General features: G+C 33.7%; 1 protein-coding gene across 2 annotated transcripts in view; it reads right to left on the reverse strand.

Annotated features, from left to right (window-relative positions):
* Positions 1 to 23,599, reverse strand: part of RBM46 (RNA binding motif protein 46) — a 52,558-nt gene that overhangs the window by 2,874 nt on the left and 26,085 nt on the right. Inside the window, exon 5 of one of the 2 annotated variants that reach the window (XM_008074789.1) lies at positions 8,225 to 8,284. The exons of the other annotated variant lie outside the window; for it this stretch is intronic. Coding sequence (XP_008072980.1) covers positions 8,229 to 8,284 — 56 coding nt within the window. The 3' untranslated portion in view covers positions 8,225 to 8,228. The remainder of the gene's footprint in view (positions 1 to 8,224; positions 8,285 to 23,599) is intronic. 2 annotated transcript variants of the gene reach the window in all.

Consider the following 23,599-nt stretch of genomic DNA (forward strand, 5'->3'; position numbering starts at 1 on the left):
ACTCCTTAATAAGAAGCAGTTGGATTCTATAATTATTTGTGCCAAAGGGCTGGAAAAAAATCCAACTTTTAAATATCTAAATGTCTCACCTTATACTACATACCTTTTGTACCATGTATTAAAAATGTATAAGAAGAAAGCAAAATTAAAATAAATATATATCCAAGTTAAGGAAAAAGCACATTGCACAAAAATGTCTTTGTATAAGTAGTGTTTAATAAGATAGGGTAAGGGGATATTTATAATTCTGCAGATGACTTAATACTTACTGTACTAGGATCTCATCCATCCTTCCAATAGGCTTGAGAGGCATTTGAAACCAATAAAGCATATTTGTGTCCGAGCTGGGAGTGAAATCCAGGCCCCACATAGCAGACCTGAGACGCCTTGGCCCAAGGAGCTTAACTGATGTCAAATGTAAACCACTTTTCAAAAGCATGTTATCAGGTCCACACCAGACTATCCATTTTGATAATCTCATTTCATTTTTCATTTTATTGTTGAAAGAAGAAGTAGATTAATGAGAGTCCAAGTCCCCCTAGAAAGAAAACCTTCCTTATAAGGCATGCCTGAAGAGAGAGTTGGAAAAATGACTTACTCTGCCTTTGTTTTGCCAAGTAAAGTAACATTTAGACCATTTATATTTGAAAAATTCTTAACCTGGGTCAGTGTGACCTACTAGATTAAATCTGAAGGGAGAGGAAAAAAAAAAGAAACGAGATGATGATAATGAGGATGATGACGATGACAATGATAATGGCACATTTAGGTGAGCTATAAATCTTTCAGAGCCTGGTTTGCTTGTTGTATAATGGGGGTTTGGAGGCAACCCCTGATGATCCCTCATATTCAACAAGAAAAAGATATGGCTCCAAATTGCATTTGCAAATTGCACACTACACAAAAGAAACATTTGTCAAAAGATAATTAAAAATGTTCAGCTTCTAACTATAGGAGATACATTCTTTCAAGTATCCCAGAATTACAAAAGAAAGTCTTTACAGAGAATGATGATCAGAATCATGGAGTGATTTGTGTCAGAACAGAAGGAGCTTTAGAAATCATCTTGTCAGCCGGGCTCGGTGGCTCAGACTGTAATCCCAGCGCTTTGGGAGGCTGAGGTGAGTGGATTGCCTGAGCCCAGCGGGTTCGAGACCCGCCTGGGCAGCGAGATCTGATTTCTACAATATATCAAAAAATCAGCTGGCCGTGGTAGTGCATGCCTGTAATTCCGGCTACTCGGAAGGCTGAGGCGGAAGGATCGCCGGAGCCCAGCAGGTCGAGGCTGCGGTGGCCGGGAGCGGCCACAGTCTGGGCGACAGATGAGACTCCCACTCAAAAAAAAAAAAAAAAAAGAAAGAAAGAAAGAAAGAAAGAAAGACCCTGAGCTAATTTCAGAATTTAAGTTTTACACTAAGTATTATTCAATTGTCTTAACACTTTTAAAACTTTACGTACAACAAATGCATACATCCAATGTGTTTATTTCAATAAGTTTTGATAACTGCATAATCCATGTAACCCACACCTAAAACAACATATAAAACATATCCAAAAATCCAGAAGTTTCCTGTGCCCCTTTTCCCAGTCAATAGCCCTTCTGTGGGAGGCAACCACTTCTTGATTTCTATCACCATAAATTAGTTTTGCCTGTTCTTAGACTTCATATAACACGTTAAGTATTTTTTATGTCTAGTTTCTTTCTCTCAATATAATGTGTTTTTTTTCCAAGTTGTACATTTTAGTTTACAAATTTTACTAATAAAATTAGTTACAAAATAGGAAATCCTCTACAGTATAAGATTTGTTTTCTATTCATAAAAAGAATCCACTGTCGTATATTACCTTGCCAAGTAAAAACTCAAATAGCTCATTTTGGTATTAATAAAATTGTTCCAGAAAGACAGATAACCCAATCTCATAATTTCTACAATTCATTCATGTTGTATATTTCAGTAGTTTGTTCCTTTTTTATTGCTGAGTGTTATTTCATTGTATGAATATACCACAATTTATTTATCTATTAACCAATGGATGAATATCTGAGTTGTTTCTAAGTTCAACAATGATGAATAAAGTTTCTATGAACATTCTTATATAAATCTTTCTGTGGATATGTGTTTTCATTTCTTTTGGGTTAATACCTATGAAGGGGACTACTGGGTTACAGGGTAGATGACCCATACTGTTTAGGAATTCTCCAGTATTACCATTTTATATTCACACCAGTAAAATATGAGACCTCCAGTTATTCCACATCCTAACATTTGGTATTGCCCATGTTTTTAATCATAGCTATTCCACTGAATGTGAAACTGTATCTCATTGTGGTTTTAATTCTGACTGCTCTTATGACTAATAATGTGTTTATTGCCCGTTTAAACATCATCTGTTTAAATGGTAAGGTATTTGTTCAAGCCTCTTACCCATTTCTATTGGCTTTATCTTTTTATTGTTCATACTACTACAACTTTTGATGAATCCAATTCTATGATTCAAAATCACAAGCCAGGAATAGGCTGAGATCTTAGAAATCTAATTCAAATAACTTCTTTTATTGGTGAATGACAGAGACAAAAGATATTTAAGTGATTGATCCATACTCTCACAACTGAATAGACAAAGAATGAGTTAAAATGCAGGGCTCTTGCTTTCTAGGAAAGTATTATTTCCACTTGACAATGCTCTTTCATGCTGACAATCTTCTCAAACAGTTAATAGAAAGTGAATGCAAGAGGTTATGACGAACAGAGGGACAGAACTACAGTGGACAGTGCTGCCCTAAGTTACTTGTCTTTTGCTTGCACCTACCATTCCCACACCTCCCATTTCAAACCCATGCGACTCTGCATGCCCTTGTTTTATATGCTAAATTTTTATGTTTAATATTTCATTTGAAGAAAAGGTCATTTGGGGGAAAAATGTGAAAACAATTGCTCTAATATAATGAGTTATTATTTTGACAATTTTTCTACCATTTCATATTTATGTTTGGGATACAAATATTTTCATAGAAAAAATATGTTGTATATGAAGAACAAAAACAAATACACATAATCCTAAATGTTAATTCTAATTAAGGAGTAATGGCTAACAGGAGCCCAGGATTCAGAAAGATTCTGCTAGTGTACCTGGAACGAGCAGGAAAGAGCTTAATAAGTGTTGTGCTACATCTGACAAAGGAGAAGCATATCTATCACATACTTGACAGGTCTATTTATGTAGCTACTATGAACTGGTCTACTACTTTTCTGTGTTCAACACAGAAACAATCTGGTAGTGAAAACCACCAATGTTTCTCTGTGGAAATGTACACAATGGATACATTGCTTTACTAAATGTGTTTCTTGTTTTGTTTCTATTTTACACATCTTGAGCAAACACCATTAATTCTTAGCTGCTTTTCTGTTTTAAATAAAGATGTAGAAAACTGTGTGTGTGTGTGTGTGTGTGTGTGTGTGTGTGTGTGTGTGTGTGTGCGCGCGCACACGTGTGTGTGTGGCCCCTAAGATGGGGCGGGGGGAGTGTGAAGTGTTTCTTTTTATTTTTTTTATTTTTTATTTTGAAAATGTGGGGTACAATTCAGGGTTAGGTATACAAATGTTCATTATGCAGGTACCCTTGTTGATGAGGTGTGCCACCCCATTCTCCTGGCAGTTTCCTACTACTGCCAATCACACCCCCCACCCTCGGCAGTTTCCAGCTACTGCCAGTCCCTTTCTTATAGTATTATGATAATTGTTCAAGGCCCGCCTATGAGGGAGAACATGTGGTATTCACTTCTTTGTTTCTTTGATAATCACTCAGTATCACAGACTCTAAGTTCAACCAAGTTGCTGCAAAGTTCTTTATGGTTGCATAATATTCCATCATGTATATGTACCACATTTTTTTTATCCAGTCCTCTTTATGGGCAGCACGGTTGGGTCTTATGTTTTTGCTACTGTGAATAATGCTGCAATAAACATGCATGTGCAGGGATATTTTCATAGAGTGATTTGAGTTCCTCTGGGTATATTCCCAGTAGGGGAATTGTGGGGTTGTAGAGAATGTCGGTTTTTCGATTTTAGAGACTTTAAGTTCAGTAAAAGTGTTGTGTTTTCTCACATTAATTTTGTTTTTTTCTTTTGTTTCTGGTCATTCTTTATACTAATTTTCCATTAAAATCATATTCCTCATAATTGGTTTCTCTCTTCCCCATCAGCTCTGTGACTTCTACCTCCACATCCACCCTCTTTTTGATGCAGCTTTAAGTGTGCAATTCTGTGGTCTTCAGTGTATTTACAAAACTGTACAATTAAGACCACTACATAATTTCAGAATATTTCCATTATCCTAAACAGAAACTCTAACTCATTAGCAGTCACTCCCTATTCCCTCTCCCAGGCCCAGCAACCACTAATCTTTCTGTTTCTATAGACTTCTCTGATGATGGGCTTTCCATATAAATGGAAGCATATAATTCATGAGACCTTTTGGAACTGACTTCCTAGCATAATGTTTTCAAGTGTCATCCATGTTCTGGCAAGTATCAGAACTCAATTCATTTTTATGACTAAATAATATTCCATGATATGGCTACATTTTGCTTATCCATTCATCAGTTGATGAATATTTAGGGTGTTTCTACCTTTTGGTTATTATGAACAATGCTGCTAATGAACAATATGTACAGGTTTTGTGTGAACATGTTTCCAGTTTTCTTACATAAGTATGTAGAATGAAATTGCTAAGCCATATGATAACTCTAAGCTAACTTTTTGAGAAGCTGCCCAACTGTTTTCCAAGGTGATTAAGGCTATATTATTTTATACTCCTACCAGCGACACCTGATCTTTTGATTTATAAAATAATTTCTCAGGTCTTTAAAACATATTTTAAACATTTCTTTTTTGTTGTTGTTTTTGAGTTGGAGTCTCACTCTGTCAACCCAGTCTGGAGTGCAGTGGCCGCTCCCGGCCACTGTAGCCTAGACCTGCTGGGCTCCGGCGATCCTTCCACCTCAGCCTTCCAGTAGCTGGAACTACAGACGTGCACTACCACGCCTGGCTAATTTTTTGATTTATTGTAGAGATGAGGTCTCGCCAAGTTGCCCAGGCGGGTCTTGAACCCGCGGACTCAGGCAATCCACTCACCTCAGCCTCCTAAAGTGCAGGATTACAGGCTGAGCCACCGAGCCCAGCTTAAACATTTCTTTAGATTTCTATGGGATCTTATTGAAATTTTTGAAAAACTTCTGCATTTCATCATTTTGTTATTTCTACTTCTAACATTCAATAACCAAAGTTGAAATAACAATCTCAACTTTATTTTACAAAAAATTGCAAAAAACTTAGTTTTGGAGGGTTTTTTAACTGTACTATGCATTCCCAGAACATAAACTATGACTGGGTTCAAACAGAGATAACAAAGTATCTACTAGTTATATTTAAATATAAATACTATTTATCATGTATTATTTTAACTCATACAGGAAATCAAGAACTAACTGTAAAGCACAGGAAATATTTCTAAGAACTGCTAGTTAACTTAACTAAGCTACTTAACCTGAGACAAATATTTAAAATCATTAATCAAAAATTTTTAAATGATACTTTTGGCTAGAACATATATGTTAAATTTACTGGCATTTTCACCTTACTTTCCCTATTACAATCATTTTTTAAAAAATTATCTTGCACTTAATTTTTTATATCAGGCTAATGAAAACAAAAAGCAAGATGTAGACAAGTGGCCAGTATTTTTTTCTAAGGTCCATGAGTAGCTTGTATACTACTGTTTAAGATAATTTTAAAGAAGACTTTGAATATGTTAATCTTAGTAATGACTGGCTGAATCAGAAAGAAAGTTATTGCCTCTAACTGCTTCCTTATAAAGTTCCATTGGTTAGTTTCTGATCATTTATTTCTACTAGAGGAATTATATTTCTCAAATTCAGTTTTGGGGGAAAAAGTCATCTGCTTTTAGTTTTATACTTAAGTATTTTTTCAGTATACAATATATTTTTTCAAATAATTATAAAAGAATGATTTGGGTTTTTAATTTTTACTATGAAAACTTTGACCATATATAACAATTTCCATAGACTCGCAAATGTGTCAAAATGTTGTACCTTTATTTTTTTTTTTAATTCTTTTCTTTAAAATTAAATTCTAAACTATCTAAAGATTATAATTAAAGCCTTCAAAGCAAGGGTTTGAAATTCTAGGAAATGCAACTAATCTACAGAGGCTGCCTGGGAAAAAGAGTGGGAGGAAGAATTAATTACAACAAGGCACAAGGCACCTTTGGAGGTTGTGGAAATGTTTTGTTTTCTTGATTGTGGTATCATTTCATAGATGTACACAAAAATCAAAACAAATCAAATTATACACTTTAAATATAGGCATTTTATTTCAACTGAATTATATACTTCAGTAAAGTTATAAACATACAACAAAACCCAACTGTTTTTATGAGTTAATTTTAGTGTTTTTCAAACTACATTTCATACTATTGAAGTGTAAGAATTCCTCAAAACAAGAATTCTGTATCCAAATAATCTCAAGAATAGTTTAGATAGGTTTAAAAGTGAAACTGAATGCTCCCTCAATTATTTAGTATGCTAATATTCATTATGATTTTCCAAAGGGAGTATATAGTACAGATTTTCCCCAAATTGTTGGACCTCAGAAACAGTTATTTCACTGAACAACTTGAAAACTCAGCTGGGGAAGAACTCATAATGAAATTAATACATAATAAAAAAAACCCCAGAAAAACAACCCCAGAAAAACATAAAATACCTTCTATATATATTAAACGTAGCAATTATAAACCAAATGCCTTCAGAGGGAAGACTTAAACAAAAACGCAAAGAGAACCAAATGTAAAACAATAGATGCCTACTTGTACTGAAATTAAGCCTAGCTGCATTTCTAGCAAAAAACTGAGGCCAAGTTATATCCAGAGTTTCCAGTGTGCTACCTTAAGAGTATTAAGAGATAATCATGTCAAATTCCTTTTATTTCTAGTTCCTAAACCATTTGAAAAGTGAGCAATAGAACGAACAGCCTATAGTAGGAAAAAAAAAACAACAAAAACTATGATCAGAGTTGCAGCAATCTAGGCTTCAGAACAGATAAAAAAAGATCATAGCACACTGGATAAACTATTTGGGAGAAAGTAATAAAAGATAGCAATTCTTTTCAAATTTCGTTTCTGTCAGTAAAATTAGTCCTCATACCTTAAAATATGAACTATAAAGAGTTGTAAAACAACAGTTCTGAGACTAGCATCATATATTTGAAATTTATACTAAGATTAAGATCTGTAAAAATAAAATTATAAGTCTCAAGTATAGTAAATGCATTTATCTTTGTATCTGAAGAACAGGTTATATTAATAGCTGATACTTATTGAGCACTTACTAAGTAATAAAAACAACAATACAAGGATACAGTAAGACTGAATCCTTGTAATAGGCTTATAAGGAAATACAAGTGAGGAAATTGAAGCACAAAAAGGTGAAGAAACTCAATCAAGGTTATAGAACACGTACATGAATGGCTTCCCAGGAACTACAACATTCTTTTTGGCTCTACATGTAAAAAGGATTTTGGAAAATAATAATCTTGACTCAAATAATATACTACTCTCTCTCTCTCTTTTTTTTTTATTGAGAAAGCAATCTATGGAGAAGACAGAAAAGCTCCCACAATGGGAGGGGACCTGAGGGGGTTGCCCCATACACTACCTTCCTACTAAAGCAAACCTTTCTTAGTACCTGGTTTAAAACAAAAAAAAAAACTAAACAGTAAGTCCTAGTATATATAACTTCTAAATTGTTCAAATAAGATTAAAGGGCTGAAAAACAACGGAAGTCCCATTTTCAGATAAAATGAGAAATACTAATAGTAGAAATAACAAATATTAGATACTAGACAGTACAAATAGCATACTCAACTATATCTATTTTATAATACTGTTTACCATCTTGGTGGTTCTAGGTATACTAGAAAGTTAAAAGTTTTTGAGAAGACCTGAAAACAAAAACCAGTTTAACCTCTTTAAATATTTGCTTGATAGGTCTATAATTAAAAGAGCTATTATAATCAAATTTCTTCACAAGGTTTCATGATACAATTTTAAACATATCTTCTTAAATTCATAAGAAAAATAATTTATAACTGGCTTTTTAAAAACTAAATATATCACTTAATATTCCTAAGAGACTTTTTCTTACCTGTTTATTTTCTCCAAATTCTTCTACACAAGTCCAGGTTGAAGAGACTGTGTTCCCTGTCTGTAAGCAGTGAAGACAGAAAATAATTGAGTCTTTAAATTGATGCTATCTCTATCTTGGAAGTGCATGGAATCCTTGATAACTTTAGTTTAAAAACTTTCTGATTAGTAAATTAAAAAATAAATGTAGAGGAAAAGAAGTGGCAAATAGTTATAATATCTGATCTTCTACAAAGATGAACAAGGAAAATAGTATTTTGATATTTGAATAAAAATTATGAATTAATACATCAGAGAAAACATCTCTCCAAACAAATTAAGTTCTTATTAGTTTGTCTTTCTAAGAAGTACTACCCAAATAAGATTTATAAAAAGGATTTAAAAATAAATAAGATGACCCAAATTCTGATAAGCAGAGAATCAAAGAATCTTTGGAAAATATGTTATGTAAGATGTAGTCATTTTACATATGAAGCATCACTTCCTACCTGTCTTAAAAGAGATGGCCAAAATAATATTAAACTTAAAAAATGACTTTTTTTTGCTAACAACTAAACCTAATTTAACTTTGTATAGTATATTGGTGGGCATCCATCCATTTTAGTGATTATCTTTTTAGATGCCTTAAAGCTTTTTGTTAAGAATATATATCCAAGCTGGGCTCAGTGGCTCAGCCTGTAATCCCATGCCTTTGGGAGGCTGAGGTGAGTGGACTGCCTGAGCCCGCTAGTTCGAGACCCGCCTGGGCAACTTGCCGAGACCTCATCTCTACAATAAATCAAAAATGAGCCAGGCGTGGTAGCACTCGCCTGTAGTTCCAGCTACTTGGAAGGCTGAGGCAGAAGGATCGCCGGAACCCAGCAGATCAAGGCTGCGGTGGCCAGGAGCGGCCACTGCACTCCAGTCTGGGTGACAGAGTGAGACTCCAACTCAAAAAAAAGAATGTATATCCAACTCTATATGAAGAAACTGGGCATGAAAGTATAAATCAATGAAAACGGTTTGATGATCTGCAGAAAACTGTAGGTTTTTAAATAACCATCTACATATTATAACTCAGAAGACAAAAACAGTCACAATATCTTCTGATTTTACCCAATAATCTAGGTAACAATTGTTCCTCCCAGTAAGAACCAGAAAATGTAAAAAAGTTATTAAAAACAAAAACATTTGTCTGAAAGCTCTGAGAACAACAAAGACAGTAACAAATTATGGGACAGTAATCTTTGACAAGAAGAAAACCCAAATTGATGTGTACCTCTTTGGGAAGCGCCTTTCTCTTAGAAGAGATGGTCAATTTCCAAGAGGGAGATGAGAGACAAGAGACAGTGAAAAGAGAAAAACAAATTTCTGTGGCTAAGAGGATAGGAATTAGAGTTGAGAAGTTATTGATAAGGAATGATTGAAACTCTGAGTAGAAATGTACCAGAAGTAAACCAACGTCAAATTTTCTCAATTCCTGCCTGAATTAAGGCAATCTGTAATTGCTAGTCCTTTGGTCACTTTTGAAGCTAAAATAAACCCTCTCTGAATAAAGATAATATCATGTTAGCCTTCAAATTATCTCTACAGTTTCTCATATACAATATCTGGCAATCAGTAAAAAATAACCAGTAATACTAGAAGATAAATAATATCACCTAAAACCAACAAAAACAGCAGTCCATAGTAACATATCTATAGGGAATTTAGATAGCAAAGATCTTTAGAACTAGTTATTAAAATAACTATGCCTAACACAATCAAGGAAATAACTAAGATTTTTAGAAGAAAATTACAATAATAAAAAACACAAATGATATTCAAGAGCAGAGTAATAAATCAAAACTAATGATTTTATCAGCATAAGACAAACTTTAAAATATTTTCCACAGACTCAAAAGCAAATATACAGCTTGAGAAAACTAAAAGATAGAAAATATAGAAGGGAAATAAAAGATATATGGATTACGGTAAAAAGGTCTGACATACGCGTAACTGAATTATCATAAAGGAAAGAAAAAATGAAATAAAAGCAATATTTGAAAAGAGAATAACTTGGAACTTTCTAAAAAAAAACAAAAATATTGATTCTGATTTTACAAATGCAAAGCCTCAAGTGAGATAAAAACTAAGAATACACATAAATCTATCACAGCAAAACTTCTGAAAATCATGGATAAAGAAAAAATACTAATAGTATCTGGAAGCAGAGGATAATGAAATGGATGATGACATGGATTATGTTCAAAGAAGTAACATGTTGAATGACAAGAGATTCTGCACCGAAATAGTAGAAGCCAGTAGAATCCTAACTGTCAAAGTAAAATATGAGCTGAAGTAAAATATGAGCTGACCTAGCAAAAAACCTTTCAAATGGCAGATGAATAAAAATACACTAGACAACAAAAACTGAGATAATTTGTCTTAAGTTTATACACACAAAAAGGAAATATGTGAATATGTCATAAGCATATCCACACAAAAGGAAATAACAGTTCTTTAGGCAGAATAAATAAATAATTCTAGTGGAAGATTAGAGAAGTAGAGAAAAATGAAGGGTAAAGGATACAGTAAACATATATTCAGGATAGAAACTATTATAATTAGGTTTTATGTTAAATTAGATATTGTAGGCTATAAAATGTATAATAAGGTTTAAGATATACAGAAGTACCAATGACACTATATAAATTGGAAAAATAAATGAAAGGAGTTAAAGTGTACTAAGTTCCTTGCACTGTCTGGAATGTAATAAAATACTAATTCCATTAGACTTCAATAAGTTAAAAAGATATGTTGCAGTCTACAGGGCAACATTAAAGGGATAAAGATTGACTCATACAGCTAAAGAAAATTTTTTAGAAAGCAAACAAAACCATCTGAAAGAAGGCAATAAATAAGAAAAAAATAGAACAGAAAAAATAGTAAGCAAATAACAAGATGAGGGACTTGATCCCAAGCATTATCAGGAAAGATCCTAAATGCAAACTGAGAAAACACTCCAAAGAAAAGACTCTGAACAAAAACAAGAAAGAATGGTAACAACAACAACAAAAAGCACCCCAGCTATATACTGGGCTCATCTTAAGGCTAAGAAACAGGAAAACTAACAGTAAAAAGATGGAAAAACATATAACACACAGACTCTAACCAAAAGAAAGCATATAAATTTATGTTAATATGAGAGAAAGCAGACTTTAAGGGAGATATGTATTACAAAGATAAAGTGACACACAAAAATGATAAAAGTTCACTACACTAGGAAAATATAACAATTCGAAACATCTAATACATAACTACAAATGATATAAAGCAGGAGATAGGATTAAAATGGCTGATGTGAGGCAGCTAGAGTGAGTTTTCTCCTACAGAGTAAACCAAAATAGAGTTTCCTCAGCACCCAGAGAGAAACGGGACTAGCAGCACATCCCATGATTCTCCAAAGAAGTGATAATAACCACTCAGCGCAAAGAAGAAGAAAAATATCCACTGACCTCAGCTGTGACTGGCTGAAATTGTCTGCAGCACCACAGTCCCCCACAACTTCCAGACACTGAAAGAAAAACATTACTCCAGCAGCCTGGAACTTCCTCCTAAGCCCACTGGGATAAACAAGAGTGTACACTTTGGGGTACTTCAGCTCCTTTCTCCTGCACTTCAGCTCCTTTCCCCTAGAAGGTTCAAAACAGAGAAGTTGGGAAATCGCCAGAACCCACCCTCAGTGTAGGCCAGCTGGGCATTTTCTTGAAGCAACACCAGCCAAGGAGAAATCCTACAGCCACCATCACAGCTGACTCCCTTCCACAAGTGCCACCTCCTGGCCAGAGGTCAACAGTACAACCCACCACAGTAGATACAATACTTCAGCTTGGGGGAAGGCCTGAACCTAAATCCCAGCTAATAGCACTTTCCAAGCCAATAAGGATGCTGTGAGCCAGTATAGGACTTCCAAAGGGGGCAACTGAGAAAGTTATGACACCAAGGCTATACATAACCAAAAGAACCCTACAGTGCCTATGTAAGCCCCCTGCCAACCTCAAATAATAATCTACCCAAATGAGAAGGAACCAGAAAAATAACTGACAATATGAAAAACAGAGCTCTCCAGCACCCCCAAAAGACCACACCAACCCTACAGCAATGAACCCTAACCAAAATGAAACTTTTGAAATTCCAGACATAGAATTCAAAAAATTATAAAACTGATCAATATACATCAGGAAATTGAAAGCCAAAATAATTTTTAAAAACCTATTCAGAACATGAATGAAAAATTCTTCAAAGAGACATTTTTAAAAAAGCAGAAATTCTGGAAATGAAAGAATCATTTAGGGAAATACAAAATGCAGTGGAAAGTTTTAACAGACTAGAACAGGCAGAAGGAAGGATCTCAGAACCTGAAGACAAGACTTTTGGAATAATGCAATCAGACAACAAAAAGAATCAAGAGAGTGGAACAAAGTCTCCAAGAAATGAGGGGTTATGTAAAACATCCAAACCTAAGAATCATAGGTGTTCCAGAGGAAGAAGAGAAAGCAACAAGTTTGAAAAATGTATTTGAGGGAATAACAGGGGAAAGCTTCCCTGGCCCTGCCAGAGATACAAACATCCATAGATACAAGAAGCCCAAATAACCACCAGAAGATTCATTACAAAAAGGTCATCCTCAAGGCAAAAAATCATCCAGTTATGCAAAGTTAATGTGAAGAAAGATGTTTAAGAGAAGTCAGACAAAAGCATCAAATAACTTACAAAGGTAAACCTATCAGACTTCTCAGAAGAAACCCTATAAACTAGAAGGGATTGGGGCCCTATCTTCAATCTCCTCAGACAGAATAACAGAATAACAGCCAAAAATTCTGTATCCCACAAAACTAAGTTTCATAAATGAAGGAGAAATGAAATCCCCAAGCAAATGCTGAGGGAATTTGTCACCACTGGACTGGCTCTACAAGAAATACACAAAGGAGTTCTAAATACTGAAACGAAAGGTCGAAACACACCAAGAGAAAAATGCTAGGAATCATAAAGTTCACAGACTTTGTGGTACACCAACACAAAAGAGAAAATAAATAAATAAAGCAACCAGATAATAACCAGTACCTTACATACATATCTTCAACTCAGAATGAAAATGGTGTCAATGCCCCACTAAAAAGATATAGACTGGCAGAATAGATTTTTTAAAAATACAACCCAAATATCTGCTACCTTTGAGAAACCCACTTAACTCAAAGACTCCTACAGACACAAGGCAAAGGGGTGGGGAAAAATATTCCATGTAAATCAAAACCAGAAAAGAGCAGGAGTAGCCATTTTCATATCAGATGAAACAGACTTTAACACACAGAAAAAGACAAAGACAGTTATTACATAATGATAAAAAGATCAATCCAATGAAAAGACATTACAATTTTAAATATATATGTGGCCTAATGCCAGAGCCTCCAGTTTTATAAGACAAATTCTACTAGAAGTAAAAAAAAAAAAGAGACAACAATACGTAATAGTGAGAGACTTAAACACTCTACCAACAGCAATAAACAGATCATCAAGGCAGAAAGTCAACAATAAAACACTGAAGTAAAGCTCTAGAATGATGGAACTAACAGACATCTACAGAACAATCCATCCCAAAACTAAATTTTTCTCATCATCAGATGGAACATTCTCCCAAGATAGACAATATGACAGGCCACAAACCAAATCCCAACAAATTCAAAATAATCAAAAATACATCAAGCACCTTCTCAGATCACAGCAGAATAAAACTAAAAATTAACTTCAAGAAGAACTTACAAAACCAAACAAAAACATGGAAGTTAAACAATTTGCTCTTGAATGATCCTTGGGTCTATAATGAAATCAAGACAGAAATTTAAAAATTCCTTGAAATGAGTAACAACAACAAAACAAGTTATTAAAACATCTGTGGCACAGCCAAAGCTATGCTCAGAGGAAAATTTACAGTACTTAAAACCTACATTAATAAGACTGAAAGATCACATATTGACAATCTAATATCATGTCTCAAGGAATTGGAAAAACATGAACAAACCAAAAGCAAAGCTATCAGAAGAAAAGAAATAACAAGATCAGAGCAGAACTAAACAAAATTGAAATTTTAAAAAATACAAAGAATCAATGAAACAAAAAGGTGGCTCTCTGAAAAGATAAATAAAACTGGTACACCAAGAGCTAGATTAATTAAGAAACAAAGAGAGAAGACTCAAATTAACATTACCCAAACTAAAGATGGAGACATTGCAACTGATACGATGGAAGTTCAAAAGATCATCTGAGACTATTACAAACAACTCTACGCAAACAAACTAGACAATCTAGGGTAAATGAATACATTTTTGGAAAAATACAACCCCCCCCAACCTTGAATCATGAAGAAATAGAAGCTCTGCACACCGATCCATAATGAGTAGTGAGATTGAAACATTAATTAGAAGTCTCCCAACAACAACAACAACAAAGTCCAGGATCTGATGGACTCACAGTTGAATTCTACTAGATCGTCAAAGAAGAGCTGGTACCAATTTTACTGAAGCCATTTCATAAGATTGAAGAGGAGGAAATCCTCCCTAACTCATTTAATAAGGCCAATATCACTCTGATACCAAAGCCAGGGAAAGACATAACAACAAAAAATTATAGACCAATATTCTTCAACAAAATATTAGCATACCGAATTCAACAGCACATTAAAAAATAAATAAATACACCATGAACAAGTGAGTCTCATCCCAGGAATGCAAGGGTGGTTCAACATACACAAGTCAATAAATGTGATCCACTATATAAACATAATTAAAAACAAAAATCATGTGATTATTTAAATGCAAAAAAAGCATTTGATAAAATCCAGCATCCCTTCATGATAAAAACCCTCAGCAATATAGGAACAGAGAGAACATTCCTCAAAATAATCAAAGCCATATACTAGAAACCCAAAGCCAATATCCTCCTGAGTGGAGAAAAGTTGAATGCATTCCCCCTCAGAACTGGAGCAACTCAAGGATGCCCATTTTCACCACTACTGTTCAACATGGTACTAGAAATCCTAGACAGAGCAATCAGTCAAGAAAAAGAATGGAAAAGAAGAAACTAAACTATCTCTGTAATGCTAACTATATTATCTTATACCTAGAGAATCCTAAAGAATCTTCCAAAAGACTCCTGGACTTGATAAATGAATTCAGTAAAGTTTCAGGATACAAAATCAGCACACACAAATCAGTAGTACTGCTATATACCAATAACAACCAAGCTGAGAATCAAATCAAAAACTCACTTACATTTACAATAGCAGCCAAAAAGCTAAAATACCTAGGAATATATTTAAACAAGGAGGTAAAAGATCTCTATAAGGAGAACTATAAAACTCTGATGAGAGAAACTATAGAGGACATAAGCAAATGGAGAAATAGCCGATGCTCATTAACTGGAAAAATATCAACATTATTAAAATGACCATATTACCCACAATAATCTAAAGATTCAACACACTCCCTGTCAAACTACCAACGAAATTTTTCACAGAATTAGACAAAACAATCATAAAATTCATATGGAACCAAAAAGAGCCAGAATAGCCAAAACTATCCTAAGAATAAAGATGGAAGCATTACATTAACTGACTTCAAATTATACTGCAAGCCTGTAGTAGCCAAAACAGCATGGTACTGGTACATTAGCAGACATACGTACAAGTGGAACAGAATAGAGAATCCAGAAATAAACCCAAACACCTACAACCAACTGATCTTTGGAAAAGCAGACAAAAACCTACACTGGGTAAAGTACACCCTATTCAACAAATGTTGTTGTAAAAATTAAATAGCTACATGCAGAAAAATGAAACGTAATCCCTGTCTCTCCCCATATATAAAAATGAACTCAAGATGGATTAAAGACTTAAATGTCAGACCTGAAACCATAAAAATCCTACACAAAAACCTAGGAAAAACTCTTCTGAACATTGGCCTGGGCAAAGAATTTATGGCTAAAACCCCAAAAGCAAATGCAACAAAAATAAACAAGTGGGACTTAATTAAAATAAAAAGCTTCTGCACAGCAAAAGAAATAACAGAGCAAATAGGCAACCCACAGAGTGGAAGCAGATATTCACAAACTATACATCTGACAAAGAACTAATATCCAGAATCTACAAATAACCCAAACAAAAAATCAGCAAGAAAAAAGCAAATTACCCCATTAAAAAAATGAGCAAACATGAACAGACATCTCTCAAAAGAAGATATACAAAGGCCAACAAACATGGAAAAATGTTCATCATCACTTATCATCAGAGAAATACAAGTCAAAACCCCAGTGAGATACCACCTTACACCAATCAGGATGGTCATTATTAAAAATCAAAAAACAGATGCTGGTGCGGATGCAGTTTAGAAAAGAGAACACTTGTACACTGTGGATAGGAGTGTAAATTAGTACGACCTCTATGGAAAGTGATATGGAGATTACTCAAAGAACTATAAGTAAATCTACCATTTGATCCAGCAATTCAACTACTAGGTGTCTACCCTAAGGAACAGAGATAGAGGTATATATAATGTGATATATATACACTATTAAATACTATTCAGCTATCAAAAAGAATGAAATAATGTCTTTTGCAGCAATTTGAATGGAATTGGAGAACATCATCCTAAGTGAACTAACTCAGGGACACATAACCAAACACCACATGGTTTCACTTATAAGTGGGAGCTAAACTAAGGATATGCAAAGACACAGAGAATGGTATAATGGACACTGGAGACCCAGAAGGGGGAGGGGCAAGGTGTGATGGGAAAGTCATAACAACAAAGAGGAAAAAATTAGCTGTTGGGTACAATGTGCACAGGTAGGGGTGGTGGATATTCTTAAAGCCCAGACCAAAAACTTTTTGTCTCCTCCAAAGCTTAAAAGAAAAAAGAAAAAAAATTTAAAGCAAAAATTAACAGAATTAAATGTGAGAAAGGATAAATCTGTAATTATAATGAGTGACTTTCATGACCCTCTCAGTAAATAAAACAAGCAGACCAAAAATCATGGAAGATATATTAAGAGAAACTTGAACAATGATTAACAAATTGACCTAATTGATGACATATATAGTTGCTATGGCTTGAATTGCTTCCCTCCAAAATATACGCTGAAGTCTAAATCCCTAGTACATCAGAATGTGACCTTACCTAGAGGTAAAGTCAATGTAGACTTTATTAATCAAGATGAGGTCACAATGGAGTAGGGTGGACCTTTTAGCAAATGTGAGAATGCCACAAAGACACAGAGACACAGGGGGAAAAAAATCAACCTTGTTACAATGAAGGCAGAGATTGGAGCGATGCATCTACAAGCCAGGAAACTCCAACAATTTCTACCAGAAGCTAGAAAAGGCAAGGTAAGAGTCTCCCTTCAGAGGGAACATGTGCCTGCCCACTCCTTGGTTCTGACTTCTAGCCTCCAAAATATGGAAGAATAAACTCTAATCTGTTGTTTACACCACCCCCAGTTTGTGGTACTTTGCCAGAGCAGCCCTAGGAGACTAATACATGGCAATTAACAACTACAAACACATTTTTAAGTAGGCATGGAATATTTAATTGGGTTATTAAAAAAACCAAAAGACTGAAATAATACAGAATATACTTTCTGATCATGGTAACATAAATAACAAAAAGATTACTAAAAAAATTTCTATTTGTTTAGAAATTAATACTGATGAGTCAAGAATTAAAACAGAAAACAAAATATTTCTAAGCAAATGATAAAAATAAAACACATCAAAATATAAGGGATATAGCTCTAACCATACTTAAGAGGGAACTTTGTAACCTTAACATGTGTATAATAGAAGAAAGGCTGAAAGATTGCCTCCTAAATACTATTCAACATATTCAAAAAAGATATAAAACCAATCTTATACAAATTATTCCAGAGAAAAGAAAAATTTTCCAACTTTTTATACAGAAAAGTATGAGCCAATCTCACTAATGAACACAGATGTAAAAATCCAAAGAAAATATCAAAAATTAAATTTAGCAATATAAAAAGGATAATATATCATGACCAAATTGGGTTTACTTCAGAAATACAAGGTTGATGTAACATTCAGACAACAACCAGTGCAACTTGCCACATTAAAAGAATAAAAAATAAAATAATTTCATTATTTAAATAGATATAGAAAAGTATCTGATAAAATTTATCATCCATTCATAATAAAAGCTCTCAACAAAGAATGAATAGAAGGAAATATCCTTAAGAGATAAAGGTCTTCTATAATAATGGCTACTGCTAATATCATATCTTAATGGAGAAACACTGAAAGCTTACCAGGATGGGTTCTATTCATCATTTGTATTCAGTGCTGGGTAAGCAGTTCTAGTCATTGCAATAAGGCAAGGGGAAAAAGAAAAGCATAAGGAAAGAAAGAATAAAAAGTTCACTCTATATAGTGGACATGAGTGTGTATGTAGCAAAATTAAAGTACCGTAGAGTCAAACAGCTAGAACAAATAAGTAGCTTTAACCAACATAGTAAAAATACATTGTATTTACATGACATGGAAACAATTAAAATCAAAAGGACTTTTACTTTTTATAATGGCACTTAAAAAGACTAAATAACTAAGAATAAATTTGATAAAAGATAGGAGATATTTACACATTAAACCATCAGATGTTTGAGAATTTTAAAAGCCTAAATAAGTGGAAAGCCCAACTCGGTGGCTCAGCCTGTAATCCCGCGCCTTGGGAGGCTGAGGTGAGTGGATTTCCTGAGCCCGCGGGTTCGAGACCCACCTGGGCAGAGAGACCTCATCTCTACAATAAAATCAAAAAATCAGCTGGGCGTGGTAGCGCATGCCTGTAATTCCGGCAACTTGGAAGGCTGAGGCGGAAGGATCGCCGGAGCCCAGCAGGTCGAGGCTGCGGTGGCCGGGAGCGGCCACTGCACTCCAGTCTGGGCGACAGAGTGAGACTCCAACTTAAAAAATAAAAATAAAAAATAAATGGAGAGATACATCATGTTCACGGATCAGAAGGCCTGATACTATACAAATCTTGTTAGTTCCCAAATTCATCTACAGATTCAACTCAACTCCAATCAAAATCCCAGTAGAATCTTGCTTTTTGATATAAATTTATAATCTAATTCTAAAATTTATGTAGAAATACCAGGACTGAGAAGAGCCAAGATAACTATGAAGAAAAATAAGTAGGAAGATATTCTCTACCAACCATTAAGACTTTTCAGTGGAACAGAATAAAAAATCCAGAAAAAAGCACTATATATTTGTATATATGGGGGTGTATATGAGTGTATGTGTACACAAATACTTGATTTATGCTAAGGTAGCACTGCACAGTCATGGGAAAATGGCAGTCTTCAATAAATGGTATTGAAGAGAATACTTATATTGGGAGGGAACTTTGATACTTCACATCTTCATCAAATTTAGAAGATTTTTTTAAAGTTTCTAAAAGATAACATAGAAGAGTATTTCGTGATCCTGAGGTAAGAAACAATTCCCTAAGAAGAACACAAATAGCACTAACTTTATAGGATTGATAAGTTTAATCATATTAAAATAAATAACTTGTTTTTTCAAAATATACCATGAAGAGAAAAAATGAGTCATACAGTAGAAGAAAGAGGTATTTGCAAAATACAGATCCAATGAAGGATTTGTATATTAAGTAATAAAGTAAAAAAAAAGACAAACCAATAGAATAGACAAAAGACTTAAAACAGGATAGTAATAATCTAATGACCTATATAATGTTACTAAAAGATGTGTTATATGATAGTTAACACTGATAGTTAATAGTGATATAAAAATTCTAATTTTAATGAGATAAAACCAACACCTAAAAAGACTAATACCTTAACAAGAATGTGGAATAACTAAAACTCCTGAATACTGCTAACAAAGTATAATTGATATAATCACTTTGGAAAGTAGCTTGGCACTATCTAATAAAATTTTTTAAATATGATCCATTACTTTCCCTCCTATGTATTCAACAGAATGTATGCAAATGAGCAACAAAAAATTACAAACAGGAATCTTCAGACCATCGTTATCCAAACAGCCCCAAAATGAAAGCTCCTGATATTGCCATCAATAATAGAAACAGTAATTAAATAGCATTTCAAGGAAATAGCTGAATCAATGAGTGCAAATAAACAGTAATGCTACAGGAAATAATATACGTCAATCTCACAAATATAATACTGAAAGAAGTCAGACAAGAATATGCAAAGTATTGTTTAAATTTCAAAAATACAAAAAATTAATATGTCAGAAGAATGATTTCTCTCAGAAAGAGGGAGCATAACATCTGGAAGGAATACAAGATATAGTCTTTTGAAGTATTGCTATTTTATATCTTCAACTGGATACTGAGTTACAAGATGTGGCCTCTATGGTAATTCAGTGAATTTACACTCATAATTTGTGTACTTTTCTGTTTGTATGTAATATTATAACTTTAGAAGAAGGAAATAAAACATCTGCCAATGATATACATGAAAATACGTTGTTAGTGCATAATTATAATATAAAATCATTGTTAAGTTACTATCAAAGTAGAACAATTTAAAAAGTGACTCAAACTAATTTTAAAACTATAATCGTGATTTTCACTATAGACGCTACATGGAAATACTACTAAATATGGAATAAGTCTTCTCTTCATCATGCCTTCACTATCTATAACCTGGAGTTTTAGAATTATTTTTTGTTAATCCTTAATTTGAATAAAATAAAATTTACGTGGGAAAAAATACTGGGATTTAAATGATCAATCTATGACAATTAAATTTCTGTTAGCATGTAGAAGAGATAGTGATAATTCTCAGAGAAAAAGCAAAAATTTTCAGCAGAGTTTCAAACTGCTCTCAAACACAGGTTACTACTTACTGGTGCTTTAATCCAATTTAATTTGCCATTTTATTAGCATCGTTTCTTAAAATGCATCAATTGTTAATAAATAGAATATATTCTGAGAAAGTATTTCAAATGGCCTTATTCACAGTAAGCAAGATGATAAAAGAGAGATGAGAGAAAAGAAAAGATGTGGAAAAGAATAAGAATAGGATAAATTAAACTTCAAAGATCAGAGACAGGATCTTTACCTGCTCTCTGCAAAATGCAAATCATTCAATGTGCTATATTTAGATGTCTGCTATATATGAATAAGAGCAAAAAAAGAAGATAAGCCAGGCAAAAATATCCCATAAATTAGGATTCTAATATTCATTAATTTCAATAAGGTATAACATTGTAGATATATGACTTGTTCTACAAAGATTTGAAAAAGTTTTTACAGTCACTGAAAACTAATTAGGCAAGCATATTCTATATCTCTGGAGATTTTACTGCTCTTTAGTTTTAAAAAAATCCATACAAATTTTAAAGTGACTGGTACAAAGGATGAAAAATTGTTTTTCAGACTCTCAGATGTCATACTTCAATTTCTTCTTTTAAAGACAGAAAATAACTGAATACCCAAGATTCCACTGCATTCCAAATAAGCCTACTATGTTAGTATGCTGTATTATCAGGGATTTTTTTCTGCCTTTAGAAAACTAAACTGAAAGGAATACCACCATTCTTTCAGTCTACACCTGTATAGAAGAATAAAGAAGAAATAGAATGCTAGTACAAACTAAGATTAGAAATAACACAATAAGCTATTGCCAATTACTTCCCATCTGTGAAGCCTTAAGTGTTATAGATAACACTAGATATAATTCTGGATTATATAATAAATTTTCAAAGAAATTATTAAGCTTTATATGATATGATCCATTATATTCTATACTATATATTGATGATATAGATTAAAATATAAAGGTTTTCTCAAATGATTTAAAAATAACTACAGCCTTAATGTTCTATTCTTCCACTATACAAATTTACTTATTTTATATATATATATGTATATATATATATTATGCCTATCCAGTATAAAATCATCCATAGGTCTCGGTCTGTAATTCTGTTATTCCAGGGTCTCTACTATTTTGAAACCCTCATTTCATAAGCATTTTAAAAATAATATACTGATAATTTCTACTTCAGTGAAACATAAAGATATCACAGCCTATTAACCACCATTCATAATTTATTCCTTTGTCTATACTTGCCATCTTCCTGTCTCAGATAATCTTTTTCCAGTCCTTTTTCCTTTCTGCTCAAATCACAGCCAAAATTTATCTTTTGTTGAATTCTGTATCTTTTAATCTTGTTTCTTTTTTTTTTTTTTTTTTGAGTTGGAGTCTCACTCTGTCACCCAGACTGGAGTGCAGTGGCCGCTCCCGGCCACTGCAGCCTCGACCTGCTGGGCTCCGGCGATCCTTCTGCCTCAGCCTTCCATGTAGCTGGAACTACAGGCGCATGCTACCACGCCCGGCTGATTTTTTGATTTATTGTAGAGATGAGGTCTCGCCTGCCCAGGCGGGTCTCGAACCCACGGGCTCAGGCAATCCACTCACCTCAGCCGCGGGATTACAGGCTGAGCCACCGAGCCCAGCTATCTTTTAATCTTATAAATAACTTTAAATTATTTAACAAGCACTCTATGTTGTCTACTCGCAATACTCACCTGTATAATGTATGGCATAACAATAAACCATACATGTACAAAATTCCCTAGACTTTACAAATCTTGATGGATCAAATATTATATAGTAGTAAATCAAAATATAATATAAAAATTACTTGAGTAATAAAAAGTCATTTTGGGTTACTATGTCCAATAAAGGCTTAATGTAAGAGCTAGGGAGATGAAGATAAGCAGACTATCCCAAGCAGAGTTAGCAGCACTCTGAAACTACCAATGAAGCATGTCAAATTCTGATGAACAAAATGGGAAGCAAATGTCTGTTGCTAGGTAAAGCAGGGACAAACAAAAGAAGATTCTGAACAGAAGAATGTGGAGATCAGAATACTTGATTATACTACAATAGCAAAAGCCATTGTAGGTTCCTCAGCAGGGAAACAACAATGAAAATACAAACATATTTGGACTGATAAATTATATAGCTGAACTATGTACTGAGAAGTTTTGAATACAGAGGGTTTCAAAATGGCAAGGCCATTATACTTCAAGTTGTGTTAGATATTTCTGAGTTACAATAGTCTCAAAGTTACAAAGATACTTCCCTTCCCCCATACACTTATTCAACAAACATAAACAGATTTAATATATTTTTTAAAATTCAAGGATTTGATTTTCCCTGAAGAATACAGAGTTTTTAGTAGTTTAAAGGCTTAGATGGTTCTGGGTTATAAAGTCATAATCTACCTCTCTAAAGCTTTCCTCTAATAGTATTAATTCCATTTTCTGGAGCTTCAAAGATAAATATT

This window comes from Carlito syrichta, unplaced genomic scaffold, assembly GCF_000164805.1.
Source record: "Carlito syrichta isolate Samal-C Ts95f unplaced genomic scaffold, Tarsius_syrichta-2.0.1 Scaffold317703, whole genome shotgun sequence".
NCBI lineage: Eukaryota > Metazoa > Chordata > Mammalia > Primates > Tarsiidae > Carlito > Carlito syrichta.